The 18,207-nt window shown below is 43.7% G+C and overlaps 1 protein-coding gene across 3 annotated transcripts in view; it reads right to left on the reverse strand.

Moving 5' to 3' along the window:
• Positions 1-16,705, reverse strand: part of atp2b1a (ATPase plasma membrane Ca2+ transporting 1a) — a 31,782-nt gene extending 15,077 nt beyond the window's left edge. For all 3 annotated transcript variants that reach the window (XM_077709332.1, XM_077709334.1, XM_077709333.1), the window contains exons 1-7: positions 16,583-16,705; positions 10,776-11,276; positions 2,498-2,695; positions 2,099-2,356; positions 1,401-1,526; positions 1,043-1,207; positions 918-956 (exon numbers count right to left, since the gene is read on the reverse strand). In XM_077709332.1, the coding sequence (XP_077565458.1) occupies positions 918-956; positions 1,043-1,207; positions 1,401-1,526; positions 2,099-2,356; positions 2,498-2,695; positions 10,776-10,968 (979 nt within the window). In that variant the 5' untranslated portion in view covers positions 10,969-11,276; positions 16,583-16,705. The remainder of the gene's footprint in view (positions 1-917; positions 957-1,042; positions 1,208-1,400; positions 1,527-2,098; positions 2,357-2,497; positions 2,696-10,775; positions 11,277-16,582) is intronic.
• Between the last annotated feature and the right edge of the window lie 1,502 nt (positions 16,706-18,207).

Consider the following 18,207-nt stretch of genomic DNA (forward strand, 5'->3'; position numbering starts at 1 on the left):
CAAAGGGACAAAGTTTAATATCTATTAGAGAATTTAATATCTAAGAGAGAGTTTAATATTTAAGTACTGTTAATATATTTTAATAGTACGGTTGAAAACAGTAGATATTTAGATATTAAACTCTTATCTATTAAACAGTACCTGGAAATTAAACTCCCTTAGATATTAAACTCTCTCAGGAATATAATTTTGAGGCTGGTTTCAACAGTACTTAGATATTAAACATTACTTAGACATTAAACAGTACTTAGATATTAAACAGTACTTAGATATTTAACAGTACTTAGATATTAAAATGACTTTCTTATATATTACACTCTCTCTGATGATTATTATTTTGAGAGCTGTTTCCAACAGAACTTAGATATTAAACAGTACCTAGATAAGAAACTCTCTCTCTTAGATATTAAACTCTCTCTCATGAATATAGTTTTGAGAGCTGATTTCAACAGTAAACTCTCTGTCACCATTTGACTGGCGACCAAAAGACCGGCGACCAAACATCCGGACAGGCAATATGCCAGGCGAGGAAAAAGGGGGAGACAGACGGCGTGTCAGGACGACCGAGCACGCCTTGTCAGAAAGTACTAGCGGGAGAAAAAAGCCACCGAAAGGGAAGGATGATGGCGGCTAATAAATATGGTCCAGGCTAAGCATTGGGCACACTTTAAATTGGATCAACTACCCATTACCGCCATTGCTGTTGGCGTTAGTGGGGGCCATCATTCGTGCGTTCCGACTCGTTCCACCGCATTCCAAATAAACTCCACAGAAATCAACCACACACAACACGACCTTTTCCAGGACATTCCACTTGTAAAGGCGTCATTAGCAACCTGAAGCTTTAAGGTCAATCATTCTGCCTATTTTGGCTCATTTTTCAAGTGACAAAACTGACTAAAAATCATGCTACTCACCTTTCTTCCGATTTTCAACGGAACCGTCCTGCTTCTTGTCTGAACAAAAAAAAAGCAGGAATATACGGTTATTGAGGAAATGGAATAACTGAACAGAAAGTAAATGAGGCCATGATGATTCTCACTTTTTCTCTGTTTCTTCTTCTCTTCTTTTTCCTTCTTCTTTTCATCTTCATCCTCGTCATCGTCATCCTCGGCCGCACCGAGCAGCGTGAAAATAATTCCGGTTTGTGAGTTGACACCCACTGCCGTGACCACCATTTTCCCTGAGCCCTCCATCACGTGGGTGCCTTTTGGAGAGAAGAGGATTGGCCATTTGAAGTTTCCCCAAGTGTGCGGACCAAAATAACCGCTTAGGTAGATTGCCAAGAGAGCAGAACACTCGATGGAACCCAAAAAAATGTGAAAAACGACCCTTATGCTAAAATGAGAGCATATTGCGACGAATAATGGCGATTAAGCACCATTGTGGCTCAGTCTTACCTGATAAAAGCATTAAATCTTTTTGTTGCGTCTTCTTGACGTGATCAGACTCTCCCGTGAGAGAGCTCTCATCGATCTTCAAATCGTTGCCTTGGATGAGGAGACCGTCGGCGGGCAAAAGATCTCCTGCAAAGCAAGCAAATGGTCAAATGGGCGCCCCACCCCTCTGCAAGAAACGTGACCGGACTTTTGGTCGCCGGTCAAATGATGAGAGAGTTTACTGTTGAAACCAGCTCTCAAAATTATATTCATGAGAGAGTTTAATATCTAAGTGCTGTTGACTATCTAAGTACTGTTTACTATCTAAGTACTGTTTAATATCCAAGTACTGTTTATTATCCATGTACTGTTTAATATCCAAGTACTGTTTAATATCCAAGTACTGTTTATTATCCATGTACTGTTTAATATCCAAGTACTGTTTAATATCCAAGCACTGTTTAATATCTAGGTACTGTTGAAAGCAGCTCTCAAAATTATATTCATGAGAGTTTAATATCTATATATCTACAGATTTCAACAGTACTTAGATATTAAACTTTCTCTCTTAGATATTAAACTCTCTCTCATGAATATAATTTTGAGAGCTGGTTTCAACAGTAAACTCTTTGTCACCATTTGACCGGCGACCAAAAGGGACTATAAGACCGGCGACCAAAAGTCCGAGCACCGCAAGAACGGTGGCCGATTGGTCTCACCGTATTTGATTTGGGCCACGTCCCCCACGACGATCTCAGCCACAGGGATCTGAATGACCTGCCCGCCGCGAACCACGGTGAACTTCTGCTCCTGTTCGATGCGGCTCTGGAGGCCACGAAACTGCTTCTCTTTGCTCCAGTCGTTGAAGGCCGTCACCAGCACCACGCAGATGACCGACAACAAGATGGCGGCACCCTCGATCCAGCCCGCTTCCGCCTCGTGCTCATCCTCGCCGCCGCCGGCGGCCTTTCCGCAGTCTGCCCACGGAAGGGAAAAGAAGGCAAACAAAGAGCGGTCGTGCGTGTCAACTCTCCAAATAAAGATGCCCGGAAATAAACAATGCGACCGGAGGACTCGGCAACTATAACCAAAACGGGCCGCGGCGTTATCCGAGCTACCTTCTCTTTCGGCGTCTTGAGGTCTGTAAAAAGAAAGGCCAAGTGAAACGACAGCTGCCACTTCCAGGATAATCAGTGTGACATCCTGCAGCGCCTCCCAAACTAATTGCAAGAAGGTTTTGGGCTTTTTGGGCGGGATGAAATTTTGCCCAAACACCGCTTTCCTCTTCTCAATGTCTCCCGGCTGTCCACTCAGGCCTGAAAAAAGAGAGAGCAAGAGAGTTCTTGAGTTGAGGATGAGAAAGAGTTCAAATATATACATGTGTATAAAGAATGTAGTCTTAACTAGAGCTGCAAGTAGCAACAACTTAGCCTACATTCCTCAAGAAAAAAAGGTATATATACATGCATGTATACACATGCATGTACATACACATGTATACACATGCATGTACATACACATGTATACACATGCATGTACATACACATGTATACACATGCATGTACATACACATGTATACACATGCATGTACATACACATGTATACACATGCATGTACATACACATGTATACACATGCATGTACATACACATGTATGTACATACACATGTATACACATGCATGTACATACACATGTATACACATGCATGTACATACACAAGTATACACATGCATGTACATACACTTGTATATATACATGCATGTACATACACTTGTATATATACATGCATGTACATACACTTGTATATATATACATGCATGTATATACACTTGTATATATACATGCATGTATATACACTTGTATATATACATGCATGTATATACACTTGTATATATACACTTGTATATATACATGCATGTATATACACTTGTATATATACATGCATGTATATACACTTGTATATACACACATGTATATACACTTGTATATACACGCATGTGTGTATACATGCGTGTATATACACTTGTATATACACGCATGTATATACACTTGTATATACACGCATGTATATACACTTGTATATACACGCATGTATATACACTTGTATATACACGCATGTATATACACTTGTATATACACGCATGTATATACACTTGTATATACACGCATGTATATACACTTGTATATACACATATATACATACATAAATACACATACATACATACACATACATACATATACAGACACATACATACATACATACATACACATACATACATATACAGACACATACATACACACACATACACATACATACATTCATACACATACATACACACATACATACATATATATATATATATACACATACACACATATATACACATATATACACTTTACAGCTGATGCACTTGCAAGGATTTTCTTACAAATGTTATACTACATGTTTATGCTACAAACTCAGACAGAGGAAATCTAGCATCTCCATATTTTGATTAATGACAGATTGTAAGCAACAGTCAGGTGCATACTGCCACCTACCGTACAAGGATGTACCACCCATCCCCCCACGCGCTTGATTGAGTACACCGAGTACCCCCGCAAATAGTTCAACGATGACCCATCTGCAAATCTGCTGGCAACCAATTGAATTATTGATTTGATCGATGAGCCGTAGCAGCCTTAGTCTTAACTATCGTCCATCTCGTCTGACGACAGATGGATGCGAGGGCTAAAAGTCCTGGGTATAATTTGCCAGGGGCATCAGCCCATCTGAGGGGACACAATGGCACCGCACTGAAAAGAATAGACGTCAAAGGCAACAAATGTCGGACCGCGTGCATTCTTGTGCTATGTGGGGACCCTCGCCGAAGCCATTCACTGGCCTCCACGCATATTCAAACACGGCCTACGCACAGTTGATGATGCGCCACGCTTTTGCAGCTCTATTCATACACACGGCTCGCGTGTGGGGGTGGAGTGGATAGAAAGAGCTGTTTATACGTATGTGTGTGTGAAGCTATGACGAGGAGTGGGATTCAGAGCAGAGGATGACTGCGCGAAACCGCCGCCGACTGGCATGAAGGACACAGACGACGTGTAAATCACAGTGTATAATTTATAACCGTAATGACAAGTGAAGTTTAATATTAGAGGGCTGTATATTTATCAAGAAGGGAAGGACTTTCTAAAAACAGGAGTAATGGTTCAAATAGTAGACTTGGAATCAGCCATGATATATAAAGCTCTAACATACCGTATTTATTCAAGTTTAACGCGCAGCCATAATTTGTGACAAAAAAATTGGTATTTTTTTCTCTCTCCATTTTCTCTCAGCTCACGCTAAGGATGGCACCGTTACCGGTAACTGGCAAATGCTGAACACATGTCGCCATGACAAAACATATGGTATGGAAACCTGGTAAATAAACTACCAGTATGAACACAATTCTCAAATGGAATTTACAATTTTAAATTCTTAAAGCCATATATGTATATATATTTATATATATATATATATTTCAGCACCACGCTTATTTATTCATATATTTATTTACTTATTTATTACCAATTACCTATCTATTTATTTCTTAAGTCTTTTACTGTGTCTGTATTCTCACCGCCTTGCTACTGTGACAACCAAATTTCCCGAATACGGGATGAATAAAGTTATCCAATCCAAACCAAATTCATCATCATAATATTTAACATAAGTGTAATTCACCAAAACAATTGATTCCATTATTCTTGAGTTCACCGAGATTCATGTATAACGAGCACCTGAACTTTGCTTCAGATTTTTTGCTACAAAACTGTTATACTCGAATAAATACAGTAGTTGGAGTCCTATCCATGAGAACAGGGAGGACAGGTAGTCAACAAACATTCATTCAAATAGATCGGATATCTAACCGTGACAAGCTAAATATAAAATAAAGCAAACAATGTATTGAAGGTTAATGGCACTAGAACATAATTACTTATGAACTCCCCTAAAACCAGTTTTGTATTCCGATTGAAATAGTAGACCACAACCAGATCCTTTCTTGAAGGTGCACTAGCAGAGAAGGAACTGGAAAAATGAGTCACCAACAGTCAACCCTCGCCATCGTGTATGCTTTGATTCTTTAAGCTGCTAATGAAAAGTCGCTGACGGCTACGGCCTGCTTCAATTTTATGCCACTTTTTCCCCTCGGCACTCAGACGCAATAAATAAAAGTGACAAAGTTGTCAGCGCCTCATCCCGGTCTGGACGGAAACTGAAAAATTAGGCAAACCACAGCGCCACTTGGACCGCAAGTGATTTAATCATTAACCATTTCATTTGTAGGCCCCCTGGTTGACACGGGGACGGTGGCAAATGTCATGGCCGACGGGTTAAAGTGAGCCTTTGCCTTTTGGCCTTTTGGCTTTTTTTTTTATAGCTGCCTCTGGATTGAAGATTATGTCAACAGGAGAGCAAACAGATATGACCAATGTTCCCTCTAAACTGCGCGCATGCGCAATTGCGCACTTCTCTCGTCTTCTCTGTGCAGCAGCAATCATATGGCGCGCAGTAAATAAAATACATTTTTTTATTTTTTTACCCCTTTCCCCATGATAGCGCTGTTTACGCGGCAACCGGTGGTAGTAGCTCTGTCCACTCTTATGTTTTTCATGTTTTATATGAAAAATTAAAGGGTACACTGACATGCAACAGCTTATGGCAGGTGAATACTGGTGTTCCCATAGCGAGCATTGATGATGTCGCTCACACTGGTACTCAGTGTGCTCAGGGAGGTTGTCTTTCTGCCCAGGCCAACGAAAAATTAGAGGGAACATTGGATATGACATCCACAAATGAGAAAAACAACCAGCAAAAGATGTCAATTGAATCCCTGAAATGTTGAGATGAAGGTCTCCTGCCACTCAATGACTGAAGCTTCTCTTTCTTCTAAAAGTATGACCAGCACCCCGTTTGTTTTAGACAACATTATTTTCTGAATAATGGCCAGGGGATGAAACACCATAGACTTTGTATTAGCTCCTTATTTGGGGCACATATAACAAACAGCAACTCTTTGAGCACAAGTTCTAATAGAAATGCAGAGAAACCTGAAGGATTACAGAGGAAATTGGTTCATAAAACCAGACCAAAATAGTCTGGGCCTCAATCCCCTACTTTCTTGTCTGTACCACCTTTGCCATGGAAGTTTTTTATCACTCAGCTGAACACACTGACCCGCAAGAATCCCAATTTGCTTACCGATGGCGGCTTTGCGGCAAAGGCTCGACTGTAGCAAAAAGCAACACGCGACACAATGAGGCCGATTCGCCAACGGCATTCCAACGACGGAGGTCTTGCGTAGTAGCTGGCGGGGGCCAGGGAGTGCATCCCAAAATGTTAAAACCTCACTGATGCAGAAATCAAACTGGAACGGGTGGGGGCAAATAAGTAAGCCTTGTCATTAATATCGACGTGGAGGGCAGTTTAACGGGCCTCATTACGCAAGTGGATACGGCCATTAGGGAGTGGGAAGATAAACACTATATAAAGACTATGCTTGAAAGGGCTCACTGACAGCTACCGTTCCACGCCGTGGCTGCCGGTAGACATGTGAAGGGGCCGTGTCCGGGCGTTTGGTCGCCGGGCGTTTGGTCGCCGGGCGTTTGGTCGCCGGGCGTTTGGTCGCCGGGCGTTTGGTCGCCGGGCGTTTGGTCGCCGGGCGTTTGGTCGCCGGGCGTTTGGTCGCCGGGCGTTTGGTCGCCGGGCGTTTGGTCGCCGGGCGTTTGGTCGCCGGGCGTTTGGTCGCCGGGCGTTTGGTCGCCGGGCGTTTGGTCGCCGGGCGTTTGGTCGCCGGGCGTTTGGTCGCCGGGCGTTTGGTCGCCGGGCGTTTGGTCGCCGGGCGTTTGGTCGCCGGGCGTTTGGTCGCCGGGCGTTTGGTCGCCGGGCGTTTGGTCGCCGGGCGTTTGGTCGCCGGGCGTTTGGTCGCCGGGCGTTTGGTCGCCGGGCGTTTGGTCGCCGGGCGTTTGGTCGCCGGGCGTTTGGTCGCCGGGCGTTTGGTCGCCGGGCGTTTGGTCGCCGGGCGTTTGGTCGCCGGGCGTTTGGTCGCCGGGCGTTTGGTCGCCGGGCGTTTGGTCGCCGGGCGTTTGGTCGCCGGGCGTTTGGTCGCCGGGCGTTTGGTCGCCGATAATAAACTCTCTTTCTTAGATATTCAATTCTCTCTCTTAGATATCAAACTATCTCTTAGATATCAAACTCTCTCTTAGATATCAAACTCTCTCTTAGATATCAAACTCTCTCTTAGATATCAAACTCTCTTTCGTATAATTTTGAAAGCTGGTTCCAACAGTAAACTATCTGTCACCATTTGACCGTCGACCAAATGTCCGAGCACCAAAGTGGCGAGGACGCGGTTCCACTTGGACTCGCAATGCGGCAACTGGGAGAAAGAAGTAGCCTTCAAAGCGGAGCGGAAGTGCTGACAAGATGGCGCAGTAGGTGCTAAAAGAGTGCGCGGTCCGTCCGACGAGACCAAAAATAGATCACCCGGTCGACTCGACGGCCTGTACGTCTCTGGTCGTATATCCGTCACACCCCCGCGGCGAGGCAGGGCTCCGCTAAAAACGGAGTGTTATGGATGACAGAACACAAACGAGAGGAAACCAAGCATGTCGTTTCTTAGTGGGTGGAAGCGCAGGTGTGATTATGCACACTGCGGCAACAGGAAAAGTTGAGTAATACTTGAGTGAGGAAAATGAGCTTGGAAATGTGGAGGATTAGGTAGGGATTGGTTAAAGAGGGTTTTAGACGCAAGCGTCCAACTAATTAGAAATCCCTTTTCAATTGTCAAGCCCCTGTAATCCCACGCCAGTGACGAATGAGCTCATTGGTACTTAGAAATATCAAAGCCGGCGAGAGCCTCGTCGTCGTCGTAGGGTGCTCGGACATTTGGTCGCCGGTCTAATGGTCGCCGGTCAAATGGTGAAAGAGATTCATGAGAGAGATTAATACCCAAGTACTGTTTAATATCCAAATACTGTTTAATATCAAAGTACTGTTTAATATCCAAGTACTGTTTAATATCCAAGTACTGTTTAATATCTAAATACTGTTTAATATCCAAGTACTGTTTAATATCCAAGTACTGTTTAATATCCAAGTACTGTTTAATATCTATGTAATGTTTAATATCTATGTAATGTTTAATATCTAAGTACTATTTAATATTTAAGTACTGTTTAATATCCAAGTACTGTTTAATATCCAAGTACTGTTTAATATCCAAGTACTGTTTAATATCCAAGTACTGTTTAATATCTAAGTACTGCTTAATATCTAAGTACTGTTTAATATCTATGTAATGTTTAATATCTATGTAATGTTTAATATCTAAGTACTATTTAATATTTAAGTACTGTTTAATATCCAAGTACTGTTTAATTTCTAAGTACTGTTTAATATCCAAGTACTGTTTAATATCCAAGTACTATTTAATATCTAAGTACTGTTGAGACCAGCTCTCAAAATTATATTCATGAGGGAGTTTAATATCTAAGTACCGTTTAATATCTAAGAGAGAGTTTAATATCTAAGAGAGAGAATTTAATATCTATGAGAGAGAGTTAAATACCTGAGAGAGAGAGAGTTAAATATCTGAGAGAGTTTAATATCTAAGTGCTGTTCAATATCTAAGAACATTTGACCGGCGACCAAAAGGGACCAAAAGACTGGGGACCAAAAGACTGGCGACCAAAAGACCAGCGACCCAACGTCCGGTCACATCGTCGTGGTACTAGTCCGGCACGCTCGCCCGATGTCTTCGTCACCGTAGTAGTAAGGCACAATCGCCCGATGTCGCGGGTGGGTGTCACTTGGTGACAAAGGATGACGCAGGACTCGCCAATGTGACAGTGACACAAGTGTCAGAACGACCGGCACGAGCGATTCTGCTCGGCGCCTCACGTCATCACAACGTTGTTAGGGTAATGATTCTGGCAGCGAGTGCACACGATTGGTGCTGCCATGCAGGGGGGGTATTTACAGCATTCCCTTTGGCGAGATGAAGCCAAGGGACTTTTCTCTCTCTCACTCTCTCTCTGCTTTGAAACTCTGCATAAAGAGGACTGTTGTAGCGACAGTGAGTACGCGGTGCCGTTTTAATCTGGGATCAAACTGAAAATCCTCTCCCATAAGAGTTCAGTCAAGGTCATACTGGCGATTAGGCAGACTGTCTATAGAGAGCTGCTGAAACCAAATAGTAGGACTAAAAGGTGGGGGCGGGGTCCATGCTGTTAACCCAGGGGTGGGCAAACTTTTGGGCCCACATTGACTTTAAAAATATGACAGACGGGCCGGGTCAGCACAAGATACGATACATATAAAAAAGTGCATCTGTTAACAGTACATATGAAACAATAACAGAAAAAAAGGACTAAAGTATTAACATACTCATCAATCATCATTCAAGTAAAAAGGATAAAGTGCAAAGTAAAGTAAAAAGGAATGTAGTAATAAATATTAAAATGTCATTTAAAAAAAAGATAGAAGGGCTGTAAGACACGAAAAACAAATAAGAGTGGACAGGGCTACTGTTACAGGCTTCCACGTGACGGCGCCATCTTGGGGAAAAAATAAAATAAAAATAAATAAATAAAAAGAAAAAAAACTATTTGGACATGGTCGGCGGGCCGGATTATAAAGCCTAATGGGCAGTATGTGGCCCGCAGGCCGTAGTTTGACTATGCTGTGTTAACCCCTCAAATGTCTCAGTTTCACAACACAGTGACAACCCACCAATTTGGGCTCACTTACCCAATGTGAGAGACTCACTCTTTCCACTAGAAATTTGAAAGCCTCCTGTTTTGCCAACCCGCACGCAGGACATTAACTTGGTGCGGGCCTGGTGCTACGCCCGAGCAGACAGCTGCTCCGTTGGACGCCCACGGCGGGGAGGAGGCAGAGGTGAAACAGGAGAGAGGAGGCACGGCCGGGGCCTTGAAATAGAGCCGCGGTGGCCCGGGTCAGAGCCCGGCCGCCCGGCCACCTGTCCGACACTTGAGCTTTCCGAAGAAGTGACGTCAAGGCGTCCGGCGGCCATGGGCTACGCCAGACGATTCTTAATACATTCCTTTTTACTTTGTACTTTATACTTTTTACTTTAATGATGAGTGATGAGTATGTTAATACTGGAGTCCTTTTTTTCTGTTTATGTTTCATATGTACTGTTAACGGATGCACTTTTTTATATGTATCATATCTTGTGCTGACCCGTCCCATCTGTCAAATTTTTAAAGTCAATATGGCCCCCGGGCCTAAATGTTTGCCCACCTCTGGGCTACCCCTTCCAAACTATGTGCTCGTCTCGTCTGCAGCAAAACATCTGACTCTGAAAGTGAGGCAAAAGTATACTTTACCATCTGTTGGCGAGGTTTTTAAGCGCCCGCAGAGTCCGTGAACGTCCCCGTAGGATTCCCCGATTCGGTTTAGGCCTTCGGCGCCCCGCAGTTCCATGAGAGAGCGCAGTTCTTTGAGCGAGCAGCCAAAGTCGCCATCGTGATTGGCCTCCGCCGTGGAGTTCTTCACCCCGCTGTATGAGTTGTTCGCCATCTTCTCCCACCGGTACAAAGCTCGGAGGGGATAAAAAAAATTCTTGAAAAAAAAAAAAAAATCCAAATAAAAAACAAAACACACTAGAGTGTCCCAGAGAGCGCTTAAATCCTCCCAAGCTGGCACACGGCAGCAGCTCCCATTAAAAGGGTGACGGGGCCGTCAGAGGCAGCCAGAGTCATGCGACAGCGGGTCGCGGGGCAGCGCTTCTACAAAGGCAGCCATGGCCCTCGGAACGCGGGGTCTTCCTGGCGTCTCGCTGCGACCGAGGGAAACTCGACGAGTCGGAGATCAGCATGCAGTCAGATCTGAAAAGACCAAGAGGAAACACACCATTAAAAGGGACATTAACGAATACAGTGATGGTGCATTTGTTAGGACAGCGACTGAGCAGTCCCCATCCTTGAGTCATGCAATGTACATGGGTGGCCCACCGCACGGGCCGCTTTTCAGGATCCAGATTCACTCCTCAGCTTTGGCGCTGCTAGTGAGCTGGGACACACTGAATGGTGCTCGGACGTTTGGTCGCCTTCCGGTCTTTTGGTCGCCGTTGAAACCAGCTCTCAAAATTATACCCGTGAGAGAGAGTTTAATATCTAAGTACTGTTTAAAATCTAAGTACTGTTGAATATTTAAGTACGCCGGTCTTTTCGTCCCTTTGGTCGCCGGTCAAATGGTGACAGAGGGTTTACTGATGAAACCAGCTCGCAAAATTATATTCATGAGACAGAGTTTAATAACTAAGTATTGTTTAATATGTAAGTACTGTTTGATATCTAAGTACTGTTTAATATCTAAGTACTGTTTAATATCAAAGTCCTGTTTAATATCTAAGTACTATTTAATATCTAAGTACTGCTTAATACCTAAGTACTGTTCAATATCTAAGTACTGTTTAATATCTATGTAATGTTTAATATCTAAGTACTATTTAATATCTAAGTACTGTTTAATAACTAAGTACTGTTTAATATCTAAGTACTGTTTAATATCTAAGTACTGTTTAATATTTAAGTACTGCTTAATATCCAAGTACTGTTAAATATCAAAGTACATTTGACCGGCGACCAAACGTCCAGTACTGGAGTAATCATTACACACTGAATGATTACTCCAGGCAAAGGCTGCCATTTATTCTAATTAAGAATATCAGAAGCATCGGGGACCTCCACGGTGGTGCTGCGTTGCAGGGGAGACCGTTCTCAGTGCAATGAGATAGCTTCATAGGGCAATAATGTATGGATTCTTTAAAGGCAAACATATCTACACTTTGCTCATCTGGGCGGAAAAAAAAACAAGGGCGCGCGGTCCGGGCTCTCTCTAATCTCTGAACTAGCTGACGAGATAAAGCAACTGGTCGCCCTTTATCTCCCACTTCCAAAATGTCGCATGGGACGGCGTAGCAGCACGATAGATAACGTCCGGCTGTATTTAACATTGGCACTGGCGGCTTGTTGGGTTGAGATTCTTGGAAACTATTCCGTCACACGTCGAGAATCGACTTGGACCATCTGCTCCGGGGGAAAAAAACAGGAGAGGAATTTGTTTTTTATCATGCAGCACCATCACGGGGCTGCTTGCATTACTGAGGTGGAACAGGTTATGTGAAATTGGGTCGCCAACATAAAACCGACAAAACCACAAGCGAATGTCATAGCATCGAGCCGACGGCTAATGGTCACCACCGCCTTGTGGCACAAGACAGACTACCCAACGACCACAGGTTTGTCAGCATCAAGAAGAACACAGTACACTATTAATGGTCCATGGCGGCATTGTTATGTAACAGCATAGCGGCTCATGGCAGCGCAGAGGTTGCAGGATACACTATCATAGCACCCCTTCTGAGCCTGTGAGTGGCAGGTCGTGCCAGTTTTGGGTCGTGGTGCATGTCACCACGACCCAAAACTTCCCAACCCCGGCGACTGTCGTGGGATGCTGGAATGACAGCAGGCTAGGGCCAATGTTCCTTCTAATTTTCCGTTGGCCTGGGCAGAATAACAACCTCCCTGAGCGCACTGAGTACCAGTGTGAGTGACATCATCAATGCTCGCTATGGGCACACCAGTATCACACCTGCAATAAGCAAGTGCATGTCAATGTTCCCTCAAATTTTTCAGGTAAACCATGCTGTAAAACACGAAAAACATAAGAATGGACAGAGCTACTGCCACTGACTGCCGCCCGCGTAATCGACGCGAATAAAATTTGATTTTATTTACTGCACGCCATATGATTGCTGCTGCGCAGAGAAGACGAGAGTAGTGCTCAATTGTGCACGCAGCTCAGAGGGAACATTGGCCAGGGCTAACTTATGCAACGCGCATCTGGAATAGCAAGGATGGGAACCAGAGCCTCCAAATGAGGATCCCCCTTTGGCAATGGTGCCACTTCCGAGAGCCAACCCCAGCGCGCAAGTGGAGGAGAGCAATTCTAGGGATCCCTCCGCAACCGATCCGCCTAGCACAAGGGGTGGTATTTTTAGCTTTTCACCGGGCCGCCCCTCCCCCCCGCCGCTAGCCTGCCACCGAAGTGGGTCAGGCCATGTAAATGTGGAGGGTACAAAGCAGTGCAGCTGAGACCTACTTGAGCGGCCCTTCAGCGCCATTGCGATGCCGAACATCGGACAGCGTGCCACCGTCGGAGGTGTCGGCGAGTCCGGGCGCACTTCTAAGTCTGGAGACTGGAAGGCTTTGACACAAATAGAGACAAGCTATCGCCTTTCGAGGGCATCAAACATGAGCGTTGCTTGCTCCAATTGACACGCACTCTTCAACCATAAATGTCATTCACGTAAGGCTTAACAGTTTCAACGACCATTTAGTTCAGACATCGGCAACCTACGGCCCGTTAGGCTTTTTAATCAGGCCCGCCGACGTTGTCCGTTGTTTGTTTTTTTGTTTTTCCCAAGATGGTGTTTGTTTTTCATGTTTTACAGCCCCTCTATCTTTTTTCAATCACATTTTAATATTTCAAAATACGTACCTTTTTATTTTACTTTGTACTTTATACTTTTTATTTTAATGATGAGTATGTTAATACTTTAGTCCTTTTTTTCTGTTTATCTTTCATATCTACTTTTAACAGATGCACTTTTTTATATGTATCGTATCTTGTGCTGACCCGGCCCATCTGTCAAATTTTTAAAGTCAATGTGGCCCCCCGGGCCAAAAAGTTTGCCCACCCCTGATTTAGTTGTACTGGGCTGAAACCCTGCCCGGATGTCCTGAAGGCGTGCCTGTGCTGTATAGTAAGTGTGAAAATGCCACACTAGTATATAACGCGACGCTACAGCAGCTGCAGACATGGAGCGTCTTTCATCAGCGCAGCTTTTGAAGATGAAACGCGCACCGGGTTCTTTGCAACATGTCGTCTCAGAGAGCCAGGTCGTTGACCCTTCCCCGACTATCGCGGCCTGCTTTCCCTTTTGCGGCAGTGGTCCGAGCCCGTGCTCTATGGCCATTCCGCTACAGGGTGCTGGGCATTGTGACACCTGAGCGAAAACGTCAGAAAAAGTCAAGTGCACGATTTTAAAGACAGTCTATCAAAAAAAATATATATATAGATAAAGGAAAAGATGTTCTGTGACCATCTGAAATATATTTTGCATTACTAATTTATACTGCAGCCGCGCACGGATAGTACAAAAAGGATCATTAGACATGGATGGTGAAATTAGCAAAAGTTTGCCAAAATACCCATCCAACCTTAACCAAAATACGAAAAGTCTGCATTACAAACGGAAGGTTATCCCGACACGGCAACGGGAGCGGTTTCCACAACAAGCGGAACTACGACTGACGCTCAACAGTCAGCTGATAAGAAGAAGTGTCGGTGCTGGAATATGGAAGAATTGCCATCTTTTTTTTTTTTTTTATTCTTTAGTCTCTGCTCAATGTTGAATGACTGCAGCGATCCAAAGGCCTCAGGCAAAGCAATACAATGTGGTTAATGTTGGTTTACATAAATCATTAAACATGCCATGTGGCTCCATAGGCTGAGTAACACACTAAGCATGACCATTAAAGGAAAATAATAATAGTTACAGGCAAATGGAGGGAATAAAGAAGGGCCGTTAAGACTACTACTGAGTGGGTTGCTGCCCGTATTGATTGAAGAGAACAGATGTGAAATGATAAAATTTCAAAAAACTAAAAGCACTCAAAGTAGGCCTTTCTTAGGTAATACACTATTACTCATTTCTCGAATGATCACAAATCATTTTAGGAAAAACCTTTCCCACTCTGACTTAAACTAACATTAGCTATAATTTATGTAAAATTACTCATGTGTTATGAATAATTAATTAGATAATTAAATCTAATATATAATAATAATGTATATAATAACACATATACTAATAATATATAATAATATATTATATATATTATATAATATATATATAATAATATATAATAATGATTTATATACTAATATATTATAATAATAAATATAATAACATATAATATATAAATAATGTGAAATCATTATGAATACTGCGATATTATGACTTCACACCAAAAGTACTACATCTAAAAAAAAGTCTTGCCCATTGGACATTTTTTAGACAATGAATTTTAGACAATGACATAACATTACAATTTCAATGTATTTCCTTGTTTACATCTATTTTACTTGCAGTTCCCATCCATTTCATCACTTTTGCATTAGCCCATTTCTCTTGATACTGTTTTTATCATTGTAAAACCACCAAAAAAATCCATCCAACAACAACGGTCATCGTGTAAAAAAATGTGACGCTTGTTATCTATCTTTTCATATTGAAATGCCCTTATAAAACTCCTCCAATTAGGTGTTGTGCCCAATCCTGAACAATTAAAAAAATCCCATCATCTGCAGTCGCATCAGTTGCAAAGCCATGCGCTGTTTAATTGGATGATCGGTGATCCCATCATTCCCACACCACATCAAGGCCAAGCCATGCTGCCCACGTGACCACCGCACGTAAAGTGGAGGAACACACAAAAAAACATCCATCTGACTAAGTGGAGCGAAAGTCAATGTTATTTCACGCCGCAGGTGATCCGCCCAAGTAGTAAACGCTAAACCCAGTGGGCGTTGTGGATGGTGGTTTGTCATCTTTCCCCGGAGCAACTGCGCGATCCCCGGCCAGAGGCAAATGAATCCTTGTCAAAATAAACAATCGATCGATATTTTGGAACCCATCGCGTCCCACGCAAGCGCAAGCAAACGGTTAGCCAGCCCCTTAGCTCCAATGCTAGTGCGTTTGATGGTAGAGAATCCACAAAACGCGACTTTAGCCAAACGTTTGACAGCTCTCTGCAACTTAACCGCGGGAGGGGTCCACGCCAAGGAGATCTGCGGGCGTTTCGGGGCGGATTCCCGGGAGCACCCGCCCCTCCACAGTCGCTCGCTCGGTGCCCATGTCCCGGGGTGGAAGGTTAGCCGCGTTAGCTCACCGGGGAGGCTAACGAGCGGAGAGCCGCTCTGTGCGGACAAGAACTGCAAAATCGGCGGCAGAGGCTTCCAGCAGAGGGGGTGAATGCACCCGGTCTCCCCATCAGCGCGCGGCATTAAACAGCGATCGCAGGCAATAAGGACAGGAGGGGGGGAAAAGCACAAAAAGACTTACTCCGTTCTCCGAAGAGCAACCGGCGTCCCTGCGTCCCTCTCTCACTCCCCCTCAGTCTAAACCACTCCGAGGTTGCTCCCCTGGACAGAGGTACAAGCACCGCCTCTTTTTTGACGTCACAGCACCACGCAAAGACTCTGTGCAGAAAAGAAGGCAGTCAAGATGTCTCCCTGCCAGTAAACGCCGATTTATAACTCCTACATTACCGGCGTTGATGCAAATGCCAATACGTATCCCAATTTTCGCCCAAATTCTTTTTCCAATATTGGACGCGAGAGCACATGTCTTTGACCCATGTAGCCAACTATCAGGCAATGAATTCCTGTTCACAATGAACTAACGATCGGCTATTGTCATGAATTAACGTTCAGTTAATTTAAATTAAGGATTGGCTATGAATGGCCACGTACAATTCCAAATGCTAAACTCATTAACAAAGCCGGAAGTGTTTTGTAGTCACCATCTCGCTTCCCGTTTGGCTTTTCCACCCCTGCAACTGATGCGCGTGAAAAAGGGGCGGGTCCCTGTCCACTGGTGTGGCTTGCCATTGGCTCAACCCGCATATCAGTCGCCTATGGAAACGGTGACGTCATGACCCCCGTGCATTTCTGTGCTCCCTCTCCGCTTTCGATCTCATGTGTGTATAATAACGGTATTAGTCACAATTTCGCAGCAGACTATGATGCAGAAAAGGCAAAACACGCATCCTTGACTCTTTTTTTCACTTGGTCGATAGGTAACACGGACCCCTCCGAGACCCGTTTTAGCTCGTCCCCTTTCCTGCTAATCTACCCTGACGTCATTCTTTCCATGACGTCAGTTTTTTCCCCCTCCTCTTCTTCGCCTTTATGCCTGCAGTAGTCTTTATGACTAGTTTTGTGAAATGCCATCAAGTGCATTTGCAAGGAGATGTACCTCACATTTAAAAGGTGCTTAAAAGGGAGTAAATGAAAGCTTAAAAATAGTCATTAGCAAGTAACAAAACAAAGAGGGTGTAATAAGTGTCAATTTAATGGCCCTTATCATTAACGGGAAAGGGGAGAAAGTGTCGCTTGGGTGTTCAAGTTTGAAACTTTTTGGGTTGGAAACCTGTGAGTCATTCGGAGGCCGAATGGAGGAGGATTTGGATAAATAAGAAGAGGAAGCTGTCAATCTTAGATTGAGTAATCAAGGCACGTTAGATGAAAACGACTAAATTTTTAGTCCGGACCCTTGACTGCCCCTATGTCATGTTAATTTTGAGATATGTTTCTAGAACAGGGGTGGGCAAACTTTTTGGGCCCGGGGTCCACATTGACTTAAAAAATTTGACAGATGGGCCGGGTCAGCACAAGATACGATACATATAAAAAACTACATCCGTTAACAGTACATTTGAAACATAAACAGAAAAAAATGGACTAAAGTATTAACATACTCATCACTTATCATTAAAGTAAAAAGTCAAAGGAATGTATTAAGAAATATAAAAATGTAATTTAAAAAAAGATAGAGGGGCTGTAAAACACGAAAAACACATAAGAGTGGATAGAGCTATTGCCATTGGCTTCCGACTAACGGCGCCATCTTGGGGGAAAAAAACAATTTGGACAAGTTAGGCGGGCCGGATTAAAAGGCCTAACGGG

The sequence above is a fragment of the Stigmatopora nigra genome, chromosome 23 (genome assembly GCF_051989575.1).
Source record: "Stigmatopora nigra isolate UIUO_SnigA chromosome 23, RoL_Snig_1.1, whole genome shotgun sequence".
Lineage (NCBI taxonomy): Eukaryota > Metazoa > Chordata > Actinopteri > Syngnathiformes > Syngnathidae > Stigmatopora > Stigmatopora nigra.